This window comes from Zootoca vivipara, chromosome Z2 (genome assembly GCF_965207765.1).
Source record: "Zootoca vivipara chromosome Z2, rZooViv2.hap1.1, whole genome shotgun sequence".
NCBI lineage: Eukaryota > Metazoa > Chordata > Lepidosauria > Squamata > Lacertidae > Zootoca > Zootoca vivipara.
In genome coordinates, this window is record NC_142585.1 from 48,843,195 (window position 1) to 48,864,174 (window position 20,980).

At 44.6% G+C, this 20,980-nt stretch overlaps 1 protein-coding gene across 2 annotated transcripts; it reads right to left on the bottom strand.

The window, feature by feature from the left end:
• Positions 1-869: 869 nt before the first annotated feature.
• MORN5 (MORN repeat containing 5) lies at positions 870-20,846 on the bottom strand. Of its 2 annotated transcripts, none has more exons than XM_035114159.3 (5): positions 20,753-20,846; positions 19,505-19,652; positions 18,630-18,741; positions 17,396-17,527; positions 870-1,681 (listed from the first exon to the last, which is right to left on the bottom strand). In XM_035114159.3, exons 1-5 carry the CDS (start codon positions 20,797-20,799, stop codon positions 1,563-1,565), a joined length of 558 nt encoding a protein of 185 aa, XP_034970050.1. In that variant the 5' UTR covers positions 20,800-20,846; the 3' UTR covers positions 870-1,562. The 2 variants fall into 2 exon arrangements, with proteins under 2 accessions (XP_034970050.1, XP_088521477.1); XM_088665351.1 differs by lacking the exon at positions 870-1,681 and adding an exon at positions 15,794-16,761.
• Between the last annotated feature and the right edge of the window lie 134 nt (positions 20,847-20,980).

Below are 20,980 nucleotides of genomic sequence, written 5' to 3' on the forward strand. Positions count from 1 at the left end.
ACTGTCCCATTGAACTGAACAGGCAAGCCCTCTGCTCCCATGGAACTCAGCATGATCACTGGAAGCCCTCTGGTGCTTTGGACTATGGGGCAGCTACACTTTTGTAAGATATTTACCAAACTGGTTCCTGACTGTGCCTCTCTTCTGCCAAATCTTTTGGACTAAAATTAATTGGAAGTCTTTTGAAATACTTGAATTTGAAACATGGGTGCTAAAATGTTATGTACTTTCTTGCCCACCCCAGAGCCAGTGAGTTAAGTCCCCACTAGACTGGCCAATGATCCTATTTTAACGGACAGTGGCCTAGATGGGGCTGGCTGCACTTCATACAAAGACAAAACTTGGTATTGAGCATGGAACCCAGCTTTGTTTTTTTAAAAAAGATATATAAAGTTTCTAGCCCTTAAGGCTATAAATGTGGATTATCTGGCAGAACATTAGAAGGCAGGGCACATATTTGGAATGCTTCCCAGGAAGTAAGGAAGGCAAGACTTTCATGCATAGCCCTCCCCGCCCCCCTCCTTGGCAAAACCAGAATGAATCAGGCAAATTATGCTTGATTTGCATAACTGATGCAGGTTGAACCTGACATGGCTTCTTCAGAAGCTGGAGCTATGTCCCCTCCCTCCCTCCTTTCTTTCTTGCTTTGATTAGCTTCACACTCCAGAACAAGGAGTGCCTAGGACTGTGGTGTAAACTGGGCAACAGGGGCTTCGGACACCAGTGATACCAGATAAAAGGGAGGTCTTGCAAGGTGATGCCAGCTGCAGAAACTCAGCCAAGTTTTTCTTGAAAAAGAAGCAGATTGTTTTGTTTGTAGCATGTTGCAATTGTGCATGTCTTGGCTAAAAAATACCCTTCTAAAGAGCAGGCAGTCAAGATCAATATTTATTTAAGGAGAGAAAATGAGGGGGGGGGGATGTAAAGCACTTTTTAAATTGTAAAACCAATGTCTGTTTTGTTACCTACTTTTCCTGTTGTGCTTTGTAAATGTCTTATTTGTGTAATAAATAAAGTTAATGCAAGTCGAAGTGCTGGCACTTACATCAAAGGAAACGGTGCAATTCCATTTTTCTTTTTATTTCAGAAACGCTTCTGCAGCCCTAGAATTCCAAAGGCAGCCCGCCCCATCACCTTTGTTGAGAACACCGATGTTCGTGGGAAATGGGTTTCATTCTCCCCCTTTGGCAAACCAGTTATTAAAAACCATCGCTTCTGAGCTTGCCGTTACAACAGCCAATTAATATCCAAGTGCAGGGGAAAGATCCACTGTAGCTTGTGGGTGGGTGTGCAACCAGTATATAATATGGTGTTGAGAGACGGCAAGGCAGCCTTTTGAGTTAATTCTTTTGTGCTCACAGTATAGACTATAAAAAGCCTACCAGGTTGCACACCTTGTGGGAATATTATAGTAAATATAGGGTGATTATTTGCACAATTTCCTCTTAATGCCGCTGATGAAGTGAGGGGTTTACATCTTATTTGGTTAGCAAAGGTAACAAAAAACTACCCTAATGGAGAAATTATAGGTGCAGAGTCCTTCAGCAGGGAAGCAGAAGGCTTCAATGGGAAGTCTGTTTCTCTGTTTTCCTTAATGAGGTTTCCTCCTTTGGCTTGTAACCAATGATCTCGTCCCAACCTTTCCGACAGGTCTTAACAATCCAGTCATGTTCATCATCATCTGAGGGGGTGGGATTGGGGGGGGGAGAAACAAAAGAAGCATCAATAATGAGTCAATTCAGACTGCCCTCCTTGCCTTATTGGATGTCCCTTTTTGCCAAATGGACAAAGATGCATTTAAAAGGTGTTCCAATCAAAGATCTTCATAGTATTCCTGTGATATGGGGGGGGGGGGGACAGTTCATGTTAGAAGCTGGTAAGCATAAAAATGAGCACAGATCAGAGCCACAAGAGTTCCTGAAACTTTTGAAGGCACAGGAAGAAAAAACACAGAAGAAAACAATTTCAGGTTATCACCAAACCTTTGTGGCTCTTGTTACAATAAAAACAAAACCAGTATTTTGGGTGGCATGTAAAAATAGCTCACATTTACAGGGTTTGTCAATTTGATATAATCTTTTAAAACTCTTCCAATTCATTAATTTAAATCATTTTGCAGAGTGCCAAAATTTTCACACAGGTGCCTTTGTTCGGCATCCTCAAGCAAGTGCAAGATAATTTGATTAAATTAGCCTTCACCAACCTGGTGCCCCCAGATGTTTTGGACTACAAGTCCCAGCATTAAACAGGCAGATGCTGGCTGGGGTTGGTGAGAGTCGCAATCCAAAACACCTGGGAGACACCAGGTTGGCAAAGACTGGATTAAATCATTGAGATCTACCACACATTGACAGAAGGAATATTTTGATTATTTTCATTCAAGCATTTTAATCTGGAAGGGTTTCAAAAAAGAAACTAGTGTCTTCGCAACACACCAATTGGGATTCTTATACATAGATTAATTGGGCTCATCCACACTTTTGCTTGGCCCGTATTTTGATAGTACTATGTACTGATTAATTCATCTGAGTCTGAGAGCTTTTCTTGTCATTTTGTAGCTGTTCCTTATGAACAGTCTTACCTGCTGATTCAGATCTTCTTGGATGCACGGAAAACCTGAAAAGAGATTCTGCTTAACCAAAATTCAATTCAGCGAGTAAGATCAGGTTTTAGCAAGGCATAGTTACAGAATAACAAGAAAAGCTCTTGGACCGGGGTGGGTGGGGGAGGAACTAAATGGTACACAAATACTGAGTCAAGCAGAAGTGTGGATGACCCCATTGACCAACGTGTTAGTTGACTGATCTGTTTAACCGATTAAAGTTAAAGCCCTACCGAGCATAAAATTGTATCACCATCCCAGATCTATTGGCACTTAGGTCTTGTTGAAATCAGGGTTTTATTCTTCCCCTCCTCCTACAAGAGTCCTAGATATTCTTATGTGTGACCTCATTCCTTATTTCATTCAGTTATAAGCAGACCTTATTCTCATATTTGCAGCTGCAGCCAAATGCAATGCTAACACTTCAGCTCAAAATGTTTTTTTCCTGTTCCATCCATTTCAACAGGATTTGTTTTCAAATAAGCATGCTTAGCACTGCGGCCTAAGCCAAAAATCGACATCCTAACCAAATAACCTAAATAACCATAATAACCTAAAAGTTATTAAATGCAAGTTCGGTTGAAATTAATGGAAATAAGGGTGCTCTCTTGTAGCCCCTATTCGTTTTCGCAGGCTCCATCAGCATACTTGACCAGCAGAATGCACCCTTTAAAAGTTGGCGCTGGATATTGCATTTCCCTATCCAAAACCTTGCTCCCTACCCCCTTGTTTAAGTAAACCCCATACTACAGCAAGCCGCATCATTTTAAATTTCAGCCTCCTGCCCTTCCTGCATATGGAGGCCTCTCCTACAGCCCAGTAAAGGCCAGGCTGGGAGTGAATGACTGGACCAAGGTCACCCAGTGAGCTTGGCAGCTGAGCCAGTGATGTGAAGCCAGGCTTCTGTGGGTGCTGCTACAATCAATCCACTGAACCACACGCCTTCAAAACCTCAGTGGCAAAGCACCTACTTTGCCTGCAATCCCTGGCATCCCCAGGTAGGACTGAGAAAGACCTCCACCTGAAATCCTGGCAAACCATTACCAGTCACAGAACCACAGAATTGTAGAGTTGGAAGAAACCACAAGGGCTATCTAGTCAAATCTACAATCCTGAGATTAAGAGTCTCATGCTATACCAGTCATTGTAGAGAATACAGAGCTAAGATGAATGAATGGTTGGACTCGGTATAATACAGCTTCCTCCAAAATGGCTCAGTTATTAAGTTGGGTGAAACATTGCATTGCTTTCTTTTCAAGTAAGTACCTGCTCTGGCTTCCATGCTTGAAGGCATTATTTGCATGCATAAGGCCTGATGCTCCCAGTTAGAATATATTGAGTGGGACAAGTCTCTCTCTGCTCAAGACCTAGCTAGCAGGACTCGTGGTCAGGGATGATAGGAGCTGCACTCCAACAACAGCTGGGGAACCAAGGTTGAGAAACACTGGATTACTGGATCACCCAAGGGCTGCAAACCACAACTGAGGTTAAGCTTGTCTTTCAACTGCTTTCCAGACAGCTAGTGTGCACTGGTGTTTATCTGTAAGGTGTGGGGTATCGCAAACCAGAGACTTGCTTCAGATTTGGTAGGACCTGGAAGGCAAAGATGTGTCACATTTAAAGCCTGAGGAGCTGTTTCAGTCACCACGAATGAGCATGGTTCTTGACTGGCCAAAACGATGGAACACAAGGCATTTTCCAAGCTCCTCTGTTGTTGTGGTAGGATGAGTCTGGCCTCTCTCAATCCAAGAGTTGTGGTGAGGATCTATAAAAAATGTCCATGTTCGGTACCAGTTAGAATACCAGCTGAGGAAGTCAACGAGGTAGGACTTGTGCCTTTGTGCTCCTGCAGGCACCTGACAAACCACTGTGCTAAACAGAATGCTGGACCAAATGGGCCTTTGGGGGGTCTCTTCTTAGAATCACGGAATTGTAGAGTTGGAAGAGACCCTGAGGATCATCTAGTCCAACCCCCTTGCAAGGCAGGAATCTCAACTAAAGCATCCGTGACAGATGGCCAGCCAGCCTCTGCTTAAAATCCTCCAAGGAAGGAGAGTCCAACACATTCCAAGGGAGTCTGTTCCACTGTCGAACAGCTCTTACTGTCAGAAAGTTATTATCACATACACCTTTAAGTTCTAATGCCCATGTATTTTGAATCAATGACCAAATCTGTGCTGAATGACTTGGGACCATAACACCACAGGCCTGCAGGGCCCTGGCAACATGTGAAGAGGCTCAAACCTGTTGGAAACTAAAGAGTTAAAAGAGATGGGCTGAGCATACTACTTCTGCCACCCTAAAAGGAGGAGGCTGCCTGATAATCACTGTAGTTGCTGGGTATTTGAATCAGTGCAGCTGCAGCCTCTTCAGCAGTCACCCCTGAAACAAGACAAACTGGGTTTATTGTACTAAGCGAATGTTCAGGCTCCTCCTTGATTGTTCGTAATTGGCGGCCAGGGACTTAACAGCCTCTCGACCACCCTTTTTACACTTTACCTGACTGTGCAGCTAACAATTTAAATCACAGATGCCGATCTGGCTTGGCAGCAGCTGCTTGTTAACCACGCAGATCCCCTCGTGCCATCCCCGGCGGCTTCCATAACCCCACAACACCAGGGTGAGCATGGAGAGTTGTGTTTCATCCATATTTAAAGCAGAATTGAAGCCTGGAGTTTGATTAGTGCTCCCCAGACAGCAAGTTGTAATTACTTTTCTTTTTCTTTTTGCAAAGGCAATTGTTGGGTTATATTAATGCGAACACCAAAGCACATCTTCACCTTCATATGTGATTTCCTCTGGGTGGTTTTTTTTTAAATGTGGTGGTAGGGAGTCGGGGTGGGGAGAGAAATAATACAAATACTCTTTAATCAACTGGAAATTATCACCCCGGTGCAATTAGGCAGCTCTCCACATTGTGGGTGAGAATCAAATCCACGCTTGCTCGTTTAATCTTTTAAAAGTTCTTTCTTTCTCCATTGCCCCCTTTTTGGTGGCCCCTGTTAATGGTGAAGTAGAAATCACTTAGATTGGGGAAGGGTGGGGGGGAAGGGAAGGACTTCAGTGCGTGAAGCAACAAAAGAAAGTTGCTCTCTGTAGAAAGGAGAAAGGGGCCACCCAGGCACACTTAGCAATAAAAGGATAAAGCAATGGTTGATGTTCCAAGGCATTCTACACTAGCCCAGGAAGTACGGCAGGTATCAGCAGGTCAGGTGAAGATCTGCCCAGAATTCCTGGAAGGTGCATCCAAGCAGCAGCAGCTTCTCTCTGGGTCAGTTTTGTTTCCGAAAATCAAGCCATGGCCAAAGCACAATTTTGCAAGTAGGGCAGAAATGTCCCCTGCCTAGTACCCTGGAGAGCTGCTGCCACTCAGCACTGACAATACTGAGCCAGGTGCATCAATGGCCTGACTTGAAATAAGGCAGGTTCATACGTCCTTATATTCGCTCTCCTACACCACCGACCATGGTGTCAGTCTCCAACTTCCTTTTCACTCAATTGTATTGCTGGATCGCTTGCTGCCTGCAGTACTTTCCCACCCTTGGGCCTAAGCATCCAGCCCCCAGAAGAGCTCAGGCTAACCTTGGGGATAAAAAGAAGTCCCCATGCTAGGGTGATCTTTGCAGCAGAGCACTTGCTCTGAATCAAACCTCTGGACCAGAGCTTCATCTAGTCCAGCATCCTGCTTCCCACAGTCACCAACCAGATCCTCCAGGAAGTTCACAAGCTAGGAATGAAAATGTATGATTGCATGATCATATGATATGCTATGGTATGATTTGATATGATTGTATGATATTCTATGATATGATATGACTGACTGAACCCAAATAGTGCTCACTAATAGTTCCTAGTCATCCTGGGGTGCTGCAGGGTTCTGTCCTGGGCCTGCTGTTGCTCAGTGTTTGGATGAAGGAACTGAGGGGATGTTCACCCAATTTGCAGGTGACATCATACTGGAAGGGGTAGCTAATGCTGCAGAAGACAGAATCAGGATTCAAGATGACCTTAACAGACTGGAGAACTAGGCACAAGCTAACAAAATGAATTCCAACGGGGACAACTGCCATGTTCTGCACTTAGGCATCTAGAACCAGCTGTACAAATATAAGATGGAAAATGCTGGCTTGCCAGTAGTACATGTGAATAGGATCACAATGTGATGCGGCAGCAAAAAAAAAAGAGGAAGGGGGGGAAGCTCACGCTATTCTAGACTACATCAACAGAAATATATTGTCTAGGGACAGGGCCGGCCCTATGGCAAGGCTGGGTGGTGCAGGGCGCCAGGGGGGCGCTGCGCAGCCGCGCTTCACCCACCAGACAGCCGCGCTGGGAAATGGGGTGGGGTGGGGTGGGCGCCAGAGGGATCTTCGCACCACAGTGCCAGATATGCTTAAGACGGCCCTGTCTGGGGAAGTCATAGGGCTGCTCTATTCTGCCTTGGTCAGAGTCAGACCACGTCTGCAGTCCAGTGTCCAGTTCCGGGCACCACAATGTTAGGAGGATATTGAGAAACTGTAACATGTGAAGAGGAGGGTGACCAAATCGATCAAGGGTCTGGAAATTAGGCCTTATGAGGAATGGTGGAGGGAGTTGGGTACATTTAGCCTGGATAAGAGCAGACTGAGGGGAGGTAGCCATCGTCAACTACCTAAAGAGCTGTCACGTAAGATGTCTTCTCTTACTCTGGAGCATGGCACCCAAACAAATGGATTCAAGTTACAAGAAAGGAGATTCTGACTAAACAGCAGGAAGAACTTCTGACAGTTTAAGAGCTGTTCAACAGTGGAGCAGAATCCCTCAGGAGGGGGTGGACTCTCTTTTCCTTGGAGGTTTTTAAGCAGAGGTTGGATGGCTATCTGTCATGGGTGCTTTAGTTGAGATTCTGCATTGCAGGGGGTTGGACTAGATAACCCTCAGGTTCCCTTCCAACTCTACAGTTCTCTGATTCTATGAGCTGATTTGGAGTGGTACACTGCCTCTGAATCTGGAGGTTTTATCTAGCCGTCATTTCCAAATTCTGTGGTCAGACCGCCATGAGTTTGTCAAATTCCCTTTCAAAGCCATTTAAGCTTGGGGTCATCACCACACCTTGTGGCTGTAAAGTTTGTAAGTTAATGATGCACTGTATGAAGAAGTTCTTTAGTCATGGCTGTCTCTCCTGAACTGAATGGCAATCAATTCAAGTGAGTTCTTCCTAAGCTATACTGCTATAGGGGGAAGGATGGAAAAGACGGATTTCTCTGCTCCACGTATTAATTTACAAACCTCAATCATATCCCCTCCACCTTAACTCTACTCGGGTTTTTTTCTTAATTAAGAAGTCTGCAGAACTCTACCTCTTCCCTAAGCTGCCCAAATAGGTTCTTGCACTATTAAGAAACGGTGGAGCCCCATCCATGGCTTGCTTTTATAAGAGAAATGGGGTAAATGCGATCTGTAGGAACCTGTAAAAATCCAGGAACTTCCCTGTCCCAGAAAGCATTTAAAAGCAAAATGCAAAATGCTTTTAAATAGTGATTTTTGGAAATGCCCTGTGAAACTTCTTCACACTGCGGAAGCATGAAGGCACTTCCAGCCCAGGGCCATGCCTGCTCATTGAAACACCGCCCCCCCCCCCCCACTATACTCCACTGCATCTTGGCTGACAAGCGGAAACTTTAAAATACTCAATTAACCTTCACCCCATAATGCTTTACTCTCTCATTTCCATTTAACTCATACAATTCCAAATTGCCCATTAAAAGGAAATTCTCAGCCTGGATGACATTTTTTACACTTGTTAATGTTACACCACACAGTTGCCCAGCATGCATCACAATCTTCTCAGCATCTGCAGTGGGAGAGCTAAAACCCAAACACTCCGCTATTCTTGGCAAGCTGAGGATTGGAACTTAAACCTTTGCAGGTTTCATAGCAGCAATTGTTTTAAGGTCCGGAAACCGGGAGAATTTAGATCTTGCCATCTTGCGCAAGACAGACTCTCAGGCAACTGTGATTGGCAGACGCTCCCCATGGTGTCAGGCAGAGGTTGTTCCCAGCCCTGCTACCCAGTATCTTCATCATCATCATCATCATCATTTACAAACCACTAAATATGCAAACTCCCTAAGCAGTTTACATAAAACACAGAAAGATAATTAAAAGAATGTATATACAACATTTAAAACCAAAGATACAAAGGAATACATCATTAAACCAGAGAAGCTATCAATATAACATTCAGTGAAATACTGATAAATAATAGAACAGAACAATGTGATGAATTTTATAGGCCCGGGAATGCTTGTTTAAACATAGGTGTGTAAAGCTTGCTACTATTTCTGCTTCATGAACAGCACATCGAAGGGTGTTCTAGAGAATGGGTGGAATTCTGAGCCTGACTGGGGTGGATGAGAGTCCAACAATAGTTTGGGGTCCACAGGTCCCCACTCTTGTGATTTAAAACATGAAAACAGCACCAGAATTTTGGGGGCTCTCAGACAAGGCATCCTCTGTGGAACCCCTTAACCTAGAAGGTGCCTGCTTCAAAGAGATCTCTACTGATTTTTTGGGGAAATGGTGGGTGGCTATCACCTCCATGATACACACGGAAGGTGTGGTGGGAAGATGTTTAAATTTCTCCCCTCCACATCTCCTCAGGGAGGCCTGCTTTGAAAATGGCTCAAATCTTTGTATTGTCAGGAAGATGAGCCCATAGGGTAGTGATGGGGAGCCTCTGGCCTTCCAGATGTTGCTGAATTACAATTTCCATCAGCCCCAGAATGCATAATCAGTGGCCACGTGTGTTGGGGATCAGTTCAGCAACATTGCCATAGGAGACGAGTAGAAAAGATGGCCAGGAGAGAAAGTTACAGCTGCTGTTATTTATTTAGAGTACAGTACTTGTATCTGACTTTCTATCCCCAGGAATCTCTCAGAGTGCCTCACAAAAGCTTCTAACAATAAAAAGCAGTGTTAAATCTGATACCAGGAACTGATATGCTGGTGCCAGGATTATTCGGGTGGTAATTCCTGCCCTCATTATTGAGCTTGTCCTTCAGTCTGTGCCTACTAGCAGCACTAAGGTCCTCCGGGGCAATGGAGTGGTGCTCAGCAGTTGGGACTTGCTCAGCCCATGATGGAGACTAGCCTTCCCTTGCTGGCTGTTGCCAAGATTGCTCCCAAAGATGTATTTTAAGGAAAGAGAGAACCATCCTCCACAGCTGCATTCCAGAGCTCTGGGGTGCTGTTTCTGGTAAGGTGCCTCAGCCCTATGGGTAAATGGCCCTTGGAATATAGAGCTGCCACCTTGTCTTGAGCGGGGAGGAGAGAAAAGAGAGAACAGCCTGGAGAGGGTTGCCTCTCTCAACTGCTGGAGGTTCCAGCTGAAGTGCCCACTCCTTTCTGCAGCTGACACCACAGAAACCCATCTTGCTCCTTGGAGAGTTGTCAAATGACTCTGCTGAAGACAGCAACACGAAAAGACAAGAGGAGATCAAATACTGTACTGGGTTTCTGTTCCCCCAGTTCAGGAAGGCGGGAGCTTAGAGAGAACTGTTGCTGCAGCAGTGAGCTCTGACAATGGGCCAAGAGACAAAGTAAAGGCAGTTCTTCCTACTAATGAAACTTTCTTTAAATCCTAGGAGTAGACAGATTTTTTGCATTCATATATTAATATGGTACAACTCCATGGTCATTTTTAAAACTCAGGAGATGATTCATCAGCATGCTTAGATCGGCTGTGATCTTAAATATTGCTTTGTTTCTTAGGAAAAAAATGATCTGCATTCAGAAAAATTTCAAAAAAGGTTCCAGTTCTGTGTGGAAGGTCTGAAGCTCTTATCATTGCTATAAGGTCAGCCATTAATCTCTCATGTTGTGACTGGGCAGTATGGCCCAGGATGCAGGGTGTTCAACAGCAGCTTTCACTGAACTGGTGCCCCTCAGCTGCTTTGGACATTCAACTTGTAGTCCAAGATGCCCAACCTGGCTAGGCCTGCTGGGAGCTGTAGTCCCAAACCTGTAGTCCCAGGTTCAATCTCCAGCACCTCCAATGAAAGCCAGTGTTTAGAGTGTTAGTGTTGGACTAGGGCCTGGAAGACTAGGGTTCAAATCCCCACTTAGCCAGGCATACTCTCTCAGCCTAACCTACCTCACAGGGTTATTGTGGGGATAAAATAGGGAGGGTATTTAGAAGAGTCAAGTGTTTATGCCACTTTGAAGTCTTTGGAGAAAGGGTGGGATATAAATCTAATAATAAATATATTCCACCATATATTTATTGGAATATATTTAATGGTGGAATATATGCAGTTGGCAAAGACAACAGGTAGAATAAGAGGACAAATGAAACAAGTAGTCAACATGGAATGGGGAGTATTCAAAGAATATTTAAGAAATAATAACATAAACGGAAACCCCTTTGGCAGAGTTAGACTGAACCTGGTATAGTGTAAATATACAATTACAAAAAAGTGATGAAAATATTATATATATATATATATATATATATATATATATATATATATATGAAAATATTCAAACAATAAGCAAGATTGGAAGTCATTTTTGAGATTCTGTTAACAGATTATAAGTTCGAAAGTTATAGAACGATGTTATTTGTTATTGTTTTTGCATAATATGTGTGTGTATGTAATGTGTTTGTTTTATAACTTTTAAATAATAAAGATATATATTTTTAAAAAATCTAATAATAAATATATACAGGATCAGCAGTAAGAAATGGGAGAGATCTTTATGTGTCTGAGGCTCTAGAGAGCCACTGCCAGTCAGAGCAAGCAATAATGGGCTGTCCAGGAATAAAGCAGCTGCCCACATCTCAAAACCCCCAAGCGGCGCTTCCAGGCATTAGGTTTATGCGTTGAACTGTATGGGAATATTTTTGACATTCCCAGTCCAAGCAGAAAAATGATCAATAAATGGGCAGCAAACTATAGCATGTTAAAAACAAGAACAACCCACGTCCCATCTACCTCTCCTCTGCTCACGTAGCTATGTGATGGAAAAACAGCAAAACAATTGGCACAATTTGGTTTTGTTCCATGCTCAGGAGCAGAGACTAAAAGTGCTCACAATTAATTTCTGCAAAAGCTGAACATTCTTGCAAACAGGTCTGGCGCCCGTTCCTTTGAAGAATACACTGATTACCAACAATTTCTCAGGGCCTGCCACAAACATTATGTCTTTTGTCATGAGAAAAAAAAAGCAAAATCAACCATCTGGCAAATGCCCCAGAGCTAAAATCTTTCACACGGCTTGTAATTCACAATGATTATATATACAAAAGCAAGTAAGAGTTATAGTATAGCATATTTTTTTAAAAAAAAATCAAATAAAAATAAGCAGTGAAGAACTTGAGGTGATTGATCAAAAACCCAGTGTATTTCATTTGCAAAGTGTCTAAATAACCATATTTTTTGTTTTGTTTTTTAATGCATTCCTTTTTTTCATTCCTGGAGAGCTGTCAAAGGAGTTCACATTTGTAGGAGTCGGACCTCCTCTGAATTTGGAACAGCAATGAAGAAAAAAGGCAACTGGCATATAAATGACTAAATTGTCCTGTGTTTCAAGGGCCACTTCGAACACTCTGCTTTCTAAAGGCACAGGTGTGCTCTCAGGAGCCGCTGGAGGGAGGGGAGGCATGTGCCAGTGCAGGCAAGGCAGGAACAAGGGCTCAGCCTTCGTGCCGCCTATGCATGGGACGGAAATGAAAGGCCTGTAGTGTATAGTTTGCAGTTACGTGCAAACTGGACCAACATGGGAGGGTGAAAGAAAGCAGCATGATGGAAGGACATTCATACATGACCTTGGTTGGAGCCATTGCAACAGCAGATGCTCTTTTTACAGGAAGGGTCATAGAATCATAGAGTTGGAAGAGACCACAAGAGCCATCCAGTCCAACCCCCTGCCAAGCAGGAAACACCATCAAAGCATTCTTGACATATGCCTGTCAAGCCTCTGCTTAAAGACCTCCAAAGAAGGAGACTCCACCACACTCCTTGGCAGCAAATTCCACTGCCGAACAGCTCTTACTGTCAGGAAGTTCTTCCTAATGTTGAGGTGGAATCTTCTTTCTTGAAGTTTGCATCCATTGCTCCGTGTCCGCTTCTCTGGAGCAGCAGAAAACAATCTTTCTCCCTCCTCTATATGACATCCTTTGATATATTTGAACATGGCTATCATATCACCCCTTAACCTTCTCTCCTCCAGGCTAAACATACCCAGCTCCCTAAGCCGTTCCTCATAAAAGCATCGCTTCCAGGCCTTTGACCATTTTGGTTGCCCTCTTCTGGACACGTTCCAGCTTGTCAGTATCCTTCTTGAACTGTGGTGCCCAGAACTGGACACAGTACTCCAGGTGAGGTCTGACCAGAGCGGAATACAGTGGTACTATTACTTCCCTAGATCTAGATGCTATACTCCTATTGATGCAGCCCAGAATTGCATTGGCTTTTTTAGCTGCTGCATCACACTGCTGACTCATGTCAAGTTTGTGGTCTACCACGACTCCTAGATCCTTTTCACATGTACTGCTCTCAAGCCAGGGTCATATTTAAGCTGCAGAGCTTTGCCTGGAGAAGGTCAAAGGTTCAGCCCCCCAGCTACTCTTCAGGTAGGGTTGGGAATGTGACTTCCCAGACACCTTGGAAATCAGCTTCTAATCAGTTAGCAATAGATGGACCAGTGGTCTGACTGTGTACGAGGCAACTTCCCATATTCCTTTCAGCCCTTCAGGTATGTAGGCTATGAGATTCTCATAGAGTCTTCACTCCAAAAAGCCTCTGATTCTTCCACCTAGCACCTTCACAGGCTCCCGTTTCTCAAGCACAAGGCTTTTTCTCAGCCACTATCCCAGCATGTGCTGCATTGCCACTTAGTTGCATCCTGTTACCAACAAGCAAACCACCTCTCAATTTTCCGACTCTGCCCTCCGTCCTGACACCAATACCCAGATCCTTCTGTCCTCAATTCCTCTTCAACTTTGTTTTTCATCCTGGTCTAACAAACCTCCTCCGGCTCTTGTAGGAGCTGAGCTGTATTGCTTGGTCAGCAGTCAAAATATTGAACATTCTTCCCCAGCTGTTAGAACATTTGTGAACATTCTGTGACCTCAAAGGATCTATCACACTCTGGCTTCTGCCATTCGCAAAGGGACCCAAGGCCACAGGGAGGCTGCCCACGCTGGCTCCCAGGAAAAACATCAAAGAATGGAGCAAAGCCTGGCCTTGCCAATCAGCCAAAGATGCAGCTACAGGGGAACTGCTTCCTGCTCCTCTCTATTTGCCTTGTTTTTCTGGTTTGTAAGCCTTATGGGTGTAAGCCTGTCTTTCCCTTCTCCCTGCCTTTGTTTTAGTGATGTGACCTGCTTTGGGGACAATAATGGATTGAAAAGCAGAACAAAAATATAGCAAATAATGAAACCCATCTATCTACCTATATATGATGGTACTGAGCAGCAGTGAAGACCCATTCAGGACTCCCCCCCCTCTTTAGAATCTCACTTCTCACCTTTGCCTGGGCAGAGCTCAGGGTCTCCTATCCCAGCTTCTGAATAACATTTGTGATCTCAAGTTGGCAGAGGAAAGAGGAAGAAAGCATGAGGCTAAGAAAAAGCTGATCTGATCTCGAGCCCAGCTCTTTAGGAAAACGGCATAATTTAAGCAAGCCCACCAGGGTTTTGCCAAAGGTTTCTGAATGCTTCCTGCCATCTGCTTTTGATGCTTCCAAGACCTGGCCAGCAGCCTGACGGGGTTTTCCTGCCTTTCCTGTAAAGAAGCAGTCCTGGATCTGTTCCCTCTCGCTCCCGACCACTTCCTTGGCTTCTTTCGCATACAGCCTGGCTATTTACCCGCCTATTTTGTCACCTCTGTGGCCTTGAGCCTTGAACGACTTCTCTTGGGGCTACTGGAGTTCCTCTGATGTCAGGCAAGCCCTGGCTCTTTCAATTGTGTTGGTGCCCTTAAAGGAAGGGATGGACTCCTGAGCTGCATCCCATCTTCACACCCATGTCCTCAAAGCAAAAAGAGCCTGGGGGCCCTCCTGGACACTCGGCAGACAATTGCTTTGCAAAACGGGACATATACAATGGGCCATTTAATCGGGGCTGATACTGTTGTAAGTTTATAGTAATAAAGTGTAACAAAGGAGAGTTCAAAGCAGAGATTTTAAAAAAAAGGAATTCCTAGGCGTTCCCGCCTGGGTTGATCTGTCTAGGTTCCTGTGTTTTTGGAAAGCGTGTGCTTATCATATGCATCAGCAGAGCTACCGCATTCCAGTATTTTGGGATAGTGCCACCAGGAGCCATTTAGATCTGCTCGTGCTTAGTGGCTGGAAGTAGAGATTACACCACAAACTCCACACTTATTCCCCGCTCCCTGCCTCACCCACTACAAAGGCCACTAAGAACCATGTGGCGTAGTGAGTAGAGACCCAGGCTCAAACCTTTCCTTGGCCATGGAGCTAATTGAGGGAAACCCTTTAAGACAAGCCTAGGTGTGGGAGGCTGTTGAGAAAATAATGGGGACCCCTTATACGGTTCCCTAAGCAACTGGTCTCCTGCCAACCTAGCAGTTCGAAAGCACGTCAAAGTGGAAGTAGAAAAATAGGTACCGCTCTGGCGGGAAGGTAAACGGCGTTTCCATGCGCTGCTCTAGTTTTACCAGAAGCAGCTTAGTCATGCTGGCCACATGACCTGGAAAAACTGTCTGCGGACAAACGCCTGCTCCCTCGGCCTGTAAAGCGAGATGAGCGCTGCAACCCCAGAGTCATTCGCGACTGGGCTTAATTGTCAGGGGTCCCTTTACCTTTAAGCAACTGGTGGGGGGCAGGATGCAAAAGTTAAAAAATAAAATCCTGATGTGAGTGTTTCCTGGTTTGTGGCAAACCACAGCTTGACAAAATGTCAGAATGGTTAAATTATGGGGGTGTGAGGGTGTGGGTCTTTTAAAACTGTAGACCTTGTTTTTTCCCCTAATTCAAAAGGAATTGAAAGATAGCAGGAAATCCTAAATATATTAACACTGTATACAACTTTTTTTAAACCCTGTACCATTATGCCTTATTTGGAAAATTTAACAGTATTATTATCCTCAGCCTTATCCTCAGAAAAACAATCCTTTACTCACTCTCCAAATTATTAACTCAAACTCAACCATAACATTGAACAGGAGATTGAAAAACTATAACATACATTACTTATTATTTATTAATTTATTGCTCTTATTAGTTGTTTTCCTTTATAAGTGGTAACCCAAAGAGACTTACAAAATAATGTATTAGGGATGCATCCTCTAGATTGGCAATACTGAATGAAGCTTATCTGTTTCTTCATAAATAAATATTGTATTTGTGCTTGCTTACTCCTTAAATAACAAGACAATTTTGCCATAACAGCATATTCCCATTACATATTCCCAGCATATTCCCAGACTTTTTCATGCCAATCAATTACCGAGGGTATAAAATGATTGTCTTCACTTCTTTGCATAAATTACTGTATATGCTGTTAACATATACGAAACAAATTCCTTCTGTTGTCCTTCCTGACTCTTACATAATTTAATAAAAAGCAGAACAGGATGATGGGAAATTTTATATCCTAAAATTTCAATAATTTTTTACTTCTAATTCCCTCCTTTTTTGCTTTTATATGCCTTTTATATTTCATTATTAGTTTCTCAAATTCAATTTGCTCTTGTACATGCCTTCCACCAGGGCCAGCTCACCCATGGGGCAAGGTGAGGCAACTGCCAGATCCGGCCTTCAAGGAACACACCACCTGCTACCACACACTCCTTGCAGGCGGGATCTGCCACCTCCTTAGCAGCACACTCCTCCTCAATGCTGCCTCTGCAGCAGCCCAGTGAATAGGAGGCACTGTTGGTCACCTCCCACCCCTAGGGAAGAAATGGTGGGAGCTGCCCTCTGGGGTCTCCTGGAATTTGCACCTGCCAAGCGTGATTCTGAGCAGGCCCCTTTCTGCCCTGCAACAACCTTTGATTCCCATCTCAACCGCTGATCGCCTTGTTCCTGATGCAGATCCTCACTCACTCCTTCTTCCCTGGTGGGGGGATGCCATTTTGTGGTTCACCTCAGATGCCAAAATGTTTTGGGCCAGCCTTGCCTTCCACTGAGTATGGTATTCCTGCACACGTGATCTGTTCATAAAATGGCAGAATTCTATTTTGCAATTTCCTCTTAATTTCTACGAAAGAAATAATTGAACCCCAAATTATATATTGCATGCTCCCAAGGTCAACCCCCCCCCATTTCCATAGATGACATCTTTGTTGAGAGTCCTGAATCCTTGTAACTGAAATTGCATCTGATGGTGAAGGTTTAGGATTCAGTAACTAGACCATTAGAAGTACATAGTAAGCACAAAAATACAGGTGAAACTCAGAAAATTAGAATATCATCGAAAAGTACATTGATTTCAGTAACGCAACTTAAAAAGCGAAACCAATCTATGGGATAGATGCATGACACGCAAAGCAAGATATGTCAAGCCTTGATTTGTTGTCATTGTCGTTATTTGTTGTTAGGCGGGTCAGTTATAAATGGAATGTCATTAAGGAAATGTCATAGCGATATTGATTTTTGTTGATTTTTGTATGATTGTAACTATTTGTTTGATTCCTGTGGAATTTCCAAAAGAAGGCATTTGTAAAAATTAAATGGAAAATAAAAAATAAGAAGTTGCATTACTGAAATCAATGCACTTTTTAACGATATTCTAATTTTCCGAGTTTCACCTGTATTGTATTGCTCATCTGATTGACAAAGCCATACCTGCATTCCTCAGAAACCGGTGGTGGTAATCAACAACCACTCTGGTTTTGGGGTTATAGAAGCCGTCACCACAGTCGTAGCAGCCTGGTGGGATGACCCGAGGAGGATCCAGGTTTGTAAGCTGGGAAATGCCTTAAAATTGAAAACAGGCTGATATCAGCATATGAAGTCACTTAAAATATCCAGGTCTTTAAGGAGAATAGACAATAAATAATCACTTATATTGGGGAATATGATAGCATTTTTATCCAAAGCTTCAAGGGACTCCCATGTACATGCCTTGTGAGCAAAGGCTGTTCATTCATTTTAATACTGAAAAAAAGCCCTATGCATCCGACCTAGGCATCAGATCTCTGCGATCAAGGCACAATAGCCAATGAAAACACAGCAGCCCACGTGGGCAGTGGAACCAGTTATGGGAGGAAATAGCAACGAAGCAGCAGCAGCAGCTATTTATTCGGTTAGCTGCTGCCAACCCCAGCAGGCTGGGGGGTCCAAGGACCACCTATTGAGGCTTCTCCTTCTTAGAAAGTAAAGGTAAAGGGACCCTGACCATTAGGTCCAGTCGCAGACGACTCTGGGGTCGCACACTCATCTCACTTTACTGGCCAAGGGAGCTGGCATTTGTCCGCAGACAGCTTCCGGGTCATGTAGCCAGCATGACTAAGCCGCTTCTGGTGAACCAGAGCAGCGCACACAAATGCCGTTTACCTTCCTGCTGGAGCAATACCTATTTATCTACTTGCACTTTGACATTCTTTCAAACTGCTAGGTGGGTAGGAGCTGGGACCGAGCAACGGGAGCTCGCATCGCAGGAATTCGAACCGCCGACCTTCTGATCGGCAAGCCCTAGGCTCTGTGGTTTAGACCACAGCCCACCCACATCCCGTTCTTAGAAAGTAAAGGGTAAAGGGACCCCTGACCATTAGGTCCAGTCGTGACCGACTCTGGGGTTGCGGCGCTCAACTCGCTCTATTGGCCGAGGGAGCCGGCGCACAGCTTCCAGGTCATGTGGCCAGCATGACTAAGCTGCTTCTGGTGAACCAGAGCAGCGCACGGAAACACCGTTTACCTTCCTGCCGGAGTGGTAGCTATTTATCTACTTGCACTTTGACATGCTTTCGAACTGCTACGTGGGCAGGAGCTGGGACCAAGCAACGGGAGCTCACCCTGTCGCGGGGATTCAATTAACGCAGTTGGTCTGTTACATCGAAAAGCTTAACCAAGGCAGTACCTGCTGGCTTCAGGCCTTTACAGATTTCTGTATAAAACCTTCTGTCATAGCCATCACAATAATGCCATTTGTCGTCTTTATACTCCAGTCCATCTGCAAATGTATATTTCCCCTGCAATGGGAAGTTTGGGGTTAAGGATAGCTCTGTTGGATAAAGAACAGAGCATGTTGCTTCCCCACAGTGATCAACCAGATGCCATTGGAAAGCCCACAAACAGCAGGTTTGTATGAACACACCAGAGAACTATTTTGCTCTCAAGGGTAATGGGTGCTGATAGAAGTACCTAGGAACGTTAGAGTATACCTCCTGGATCAGATCAGATTGCTTAGAAGTTGTTTTAAATTGATTTTAATATTTATTTTAGTGCCCACCCCTGGGCCTTAGGGTGAGGGGAAGGCAATAAAAAGAAATACGAAATGGGAGCTTGAAATAACATAATAAAACAGCAAATAAAAACAAACCAGCAAATGGATGTTGGCCTAGCTGGCCTAGCCTCTGAAGAGAGCAGCAGTTGCAGAATGGCCTCTGAAATGGATCTCAGTTGAAAGGCAGGGTTGCCTTCCCCAGTCTGAGGAACCAATGAAGTTGTTTTGGCCTGCAGCACCCATCAACCCGAGCTGTGGTGACCAGTATTTGGGGGGGGCAGGTAAGCTCTGTCCCACATAACTGATCACATGATATGGCCCATGTATACCATTTGAATGGAAATGTCCATCAATTGGGGGGGGCTCCAATATTTTTGGGGGGCATGCAAAGGGACCTCGGCCCCTAGGAGTTGGCTCCTCTGGTGGTGACTGAGGCTGAATAGCCCCTGAGGCTGAGGGGCGCCACAATAGGGAAGAGTGCTTCAGATGTACAAGCATGTGCTGTATACCTCTATGCATATTCCATTTTCCCAAGTCCCTTCATATTTGCTTCCTCCAGGGAAGTGCAAAACACCTTTGCCATGAAACATCCCATCTTTCATTTCGCCTACATACTTCGTTTCTGTTGGGAGGGTGTAAGAGCCCTTGCCCTCCAACCTGCAGAAAAGTCCACATGGAGAATACAATTTAACACAACCAACAAAGGGTTCAGACTGCTTAGATTAGGAGTCCCAACATGCACACTTAAGGGTGGTGGTAATAACATTGTTAATTCTGCACCACTTTTCTATCAAAACATCCAGAGTGTTTTTCAGGTTGTTGTTTTTTTTAAGTGTGGGGGAGATAATCATAAAACGGTAAATAAAAAACAAAAGCAGCAGCAGCAAGAAGAGCAGCTGAAACCAACTGTCACAGGAGAATAATAAATAATATTGGGTGATATCTAACTCAACCATACAGTCATACCTCGGTTTAAATACGTTTTGGTTTGAGTATTTTCAGTTTAAGTACTCCGCAGACCCGTCTGGAACGGATTAATCCACTTTCCATTACTTTCAATGGGAAAGTTCACTTCAGGTTAAGTACGCTTCAGATTAAGTACAGACTTCTGGAACCAATTGTGTACAGTACTTAAACCGAGGTACCACTGTACTCAGACCCACTGGTGTCGTTAAAACCATTGCCTTCTTCGCCTTCTTCTTCTTTTTAGTGAAATCCAGTATTAGTCATACTCAGAAAAGTATCCATGCAAATGCATGGATATCAATGGGTCTACTCTAAGAATGACTAATACTGTACTGGATATCGTTCACACATGGCATTTTAAAAAACAGGATGAAACCGTTTACGTACATGTATGTGGTACATGTATGTGATTAGCGTACATGTATGTGATTACGTACATGTATGTGATTAGCACAGGAGCGGGGCTCATTCACGTAAGGTATTTTGCTTAACAGACACGGGAAACCGGTTCAGACATACAGTAGTTTTTTTTAACATGGTCATGGGGGGGGGGCGCTCACACGTTGTTGTTTTTAACATGGACACAGGTAAACCCGTTCACTTCTTGTTTTTAAAACAAACACAGGTGGGGAAACCGTTCGCATATAGTATTTTTTTTAGCACGGACACGAGAAAAAACCCTTCACACGTAGTGTTCCCCCCCCCAAACACGGGAGTCATTTCTCGAGTGGGGGTGGGGGTGGGCCCCACTTACTCGCCCGCCCGCCCGCCCGCTCTGCCTCCCTCCCGACCTGCCGTTGACGCGCTCCCCTCGGTAGTAGCTGCCGGTGTACTCCATGCCCGGCCACCCGCGCTTAGGTAGGCCAGGCCCGGCTGTTGGAGCGCAGGCCCCGGCAAACTGCGGTCGCCACAGCAACGAGCCGCCGGGCAGGGTGGGGGTGGGGAGGAGGAGCGAGAAGAGTGGTAAGCGGCCCAACCCTCCGCGAGGAGGAGCTCTTTTAGCCACGCCCCCTGAGTCC

Excerpts from the sequence above, each read along its gene's own strand:
- MORN5 (XM_035114159.3), bottom strand. The coding sequence starts at position 20,799 with ATGGAGTACACCGGCAGCTACTACCGAGGGGAGCGCGTCAACGGCAG. Across the intron at positions 18,742-19,504 it reads AAAATGGAATATGCATAGAG|GGGAAATATACATTTGCAGA; the intron begins GTATACAGCACA and ends TTCCCATTGCAG. Across the intron at positions 1,682-17,395 it reads CCGGTTTCTGAGGAATGCAG|ATGATGATGAACATGACTGG; the intron begins GTATGGCTTTGT and ends CCACCCCCTCAG.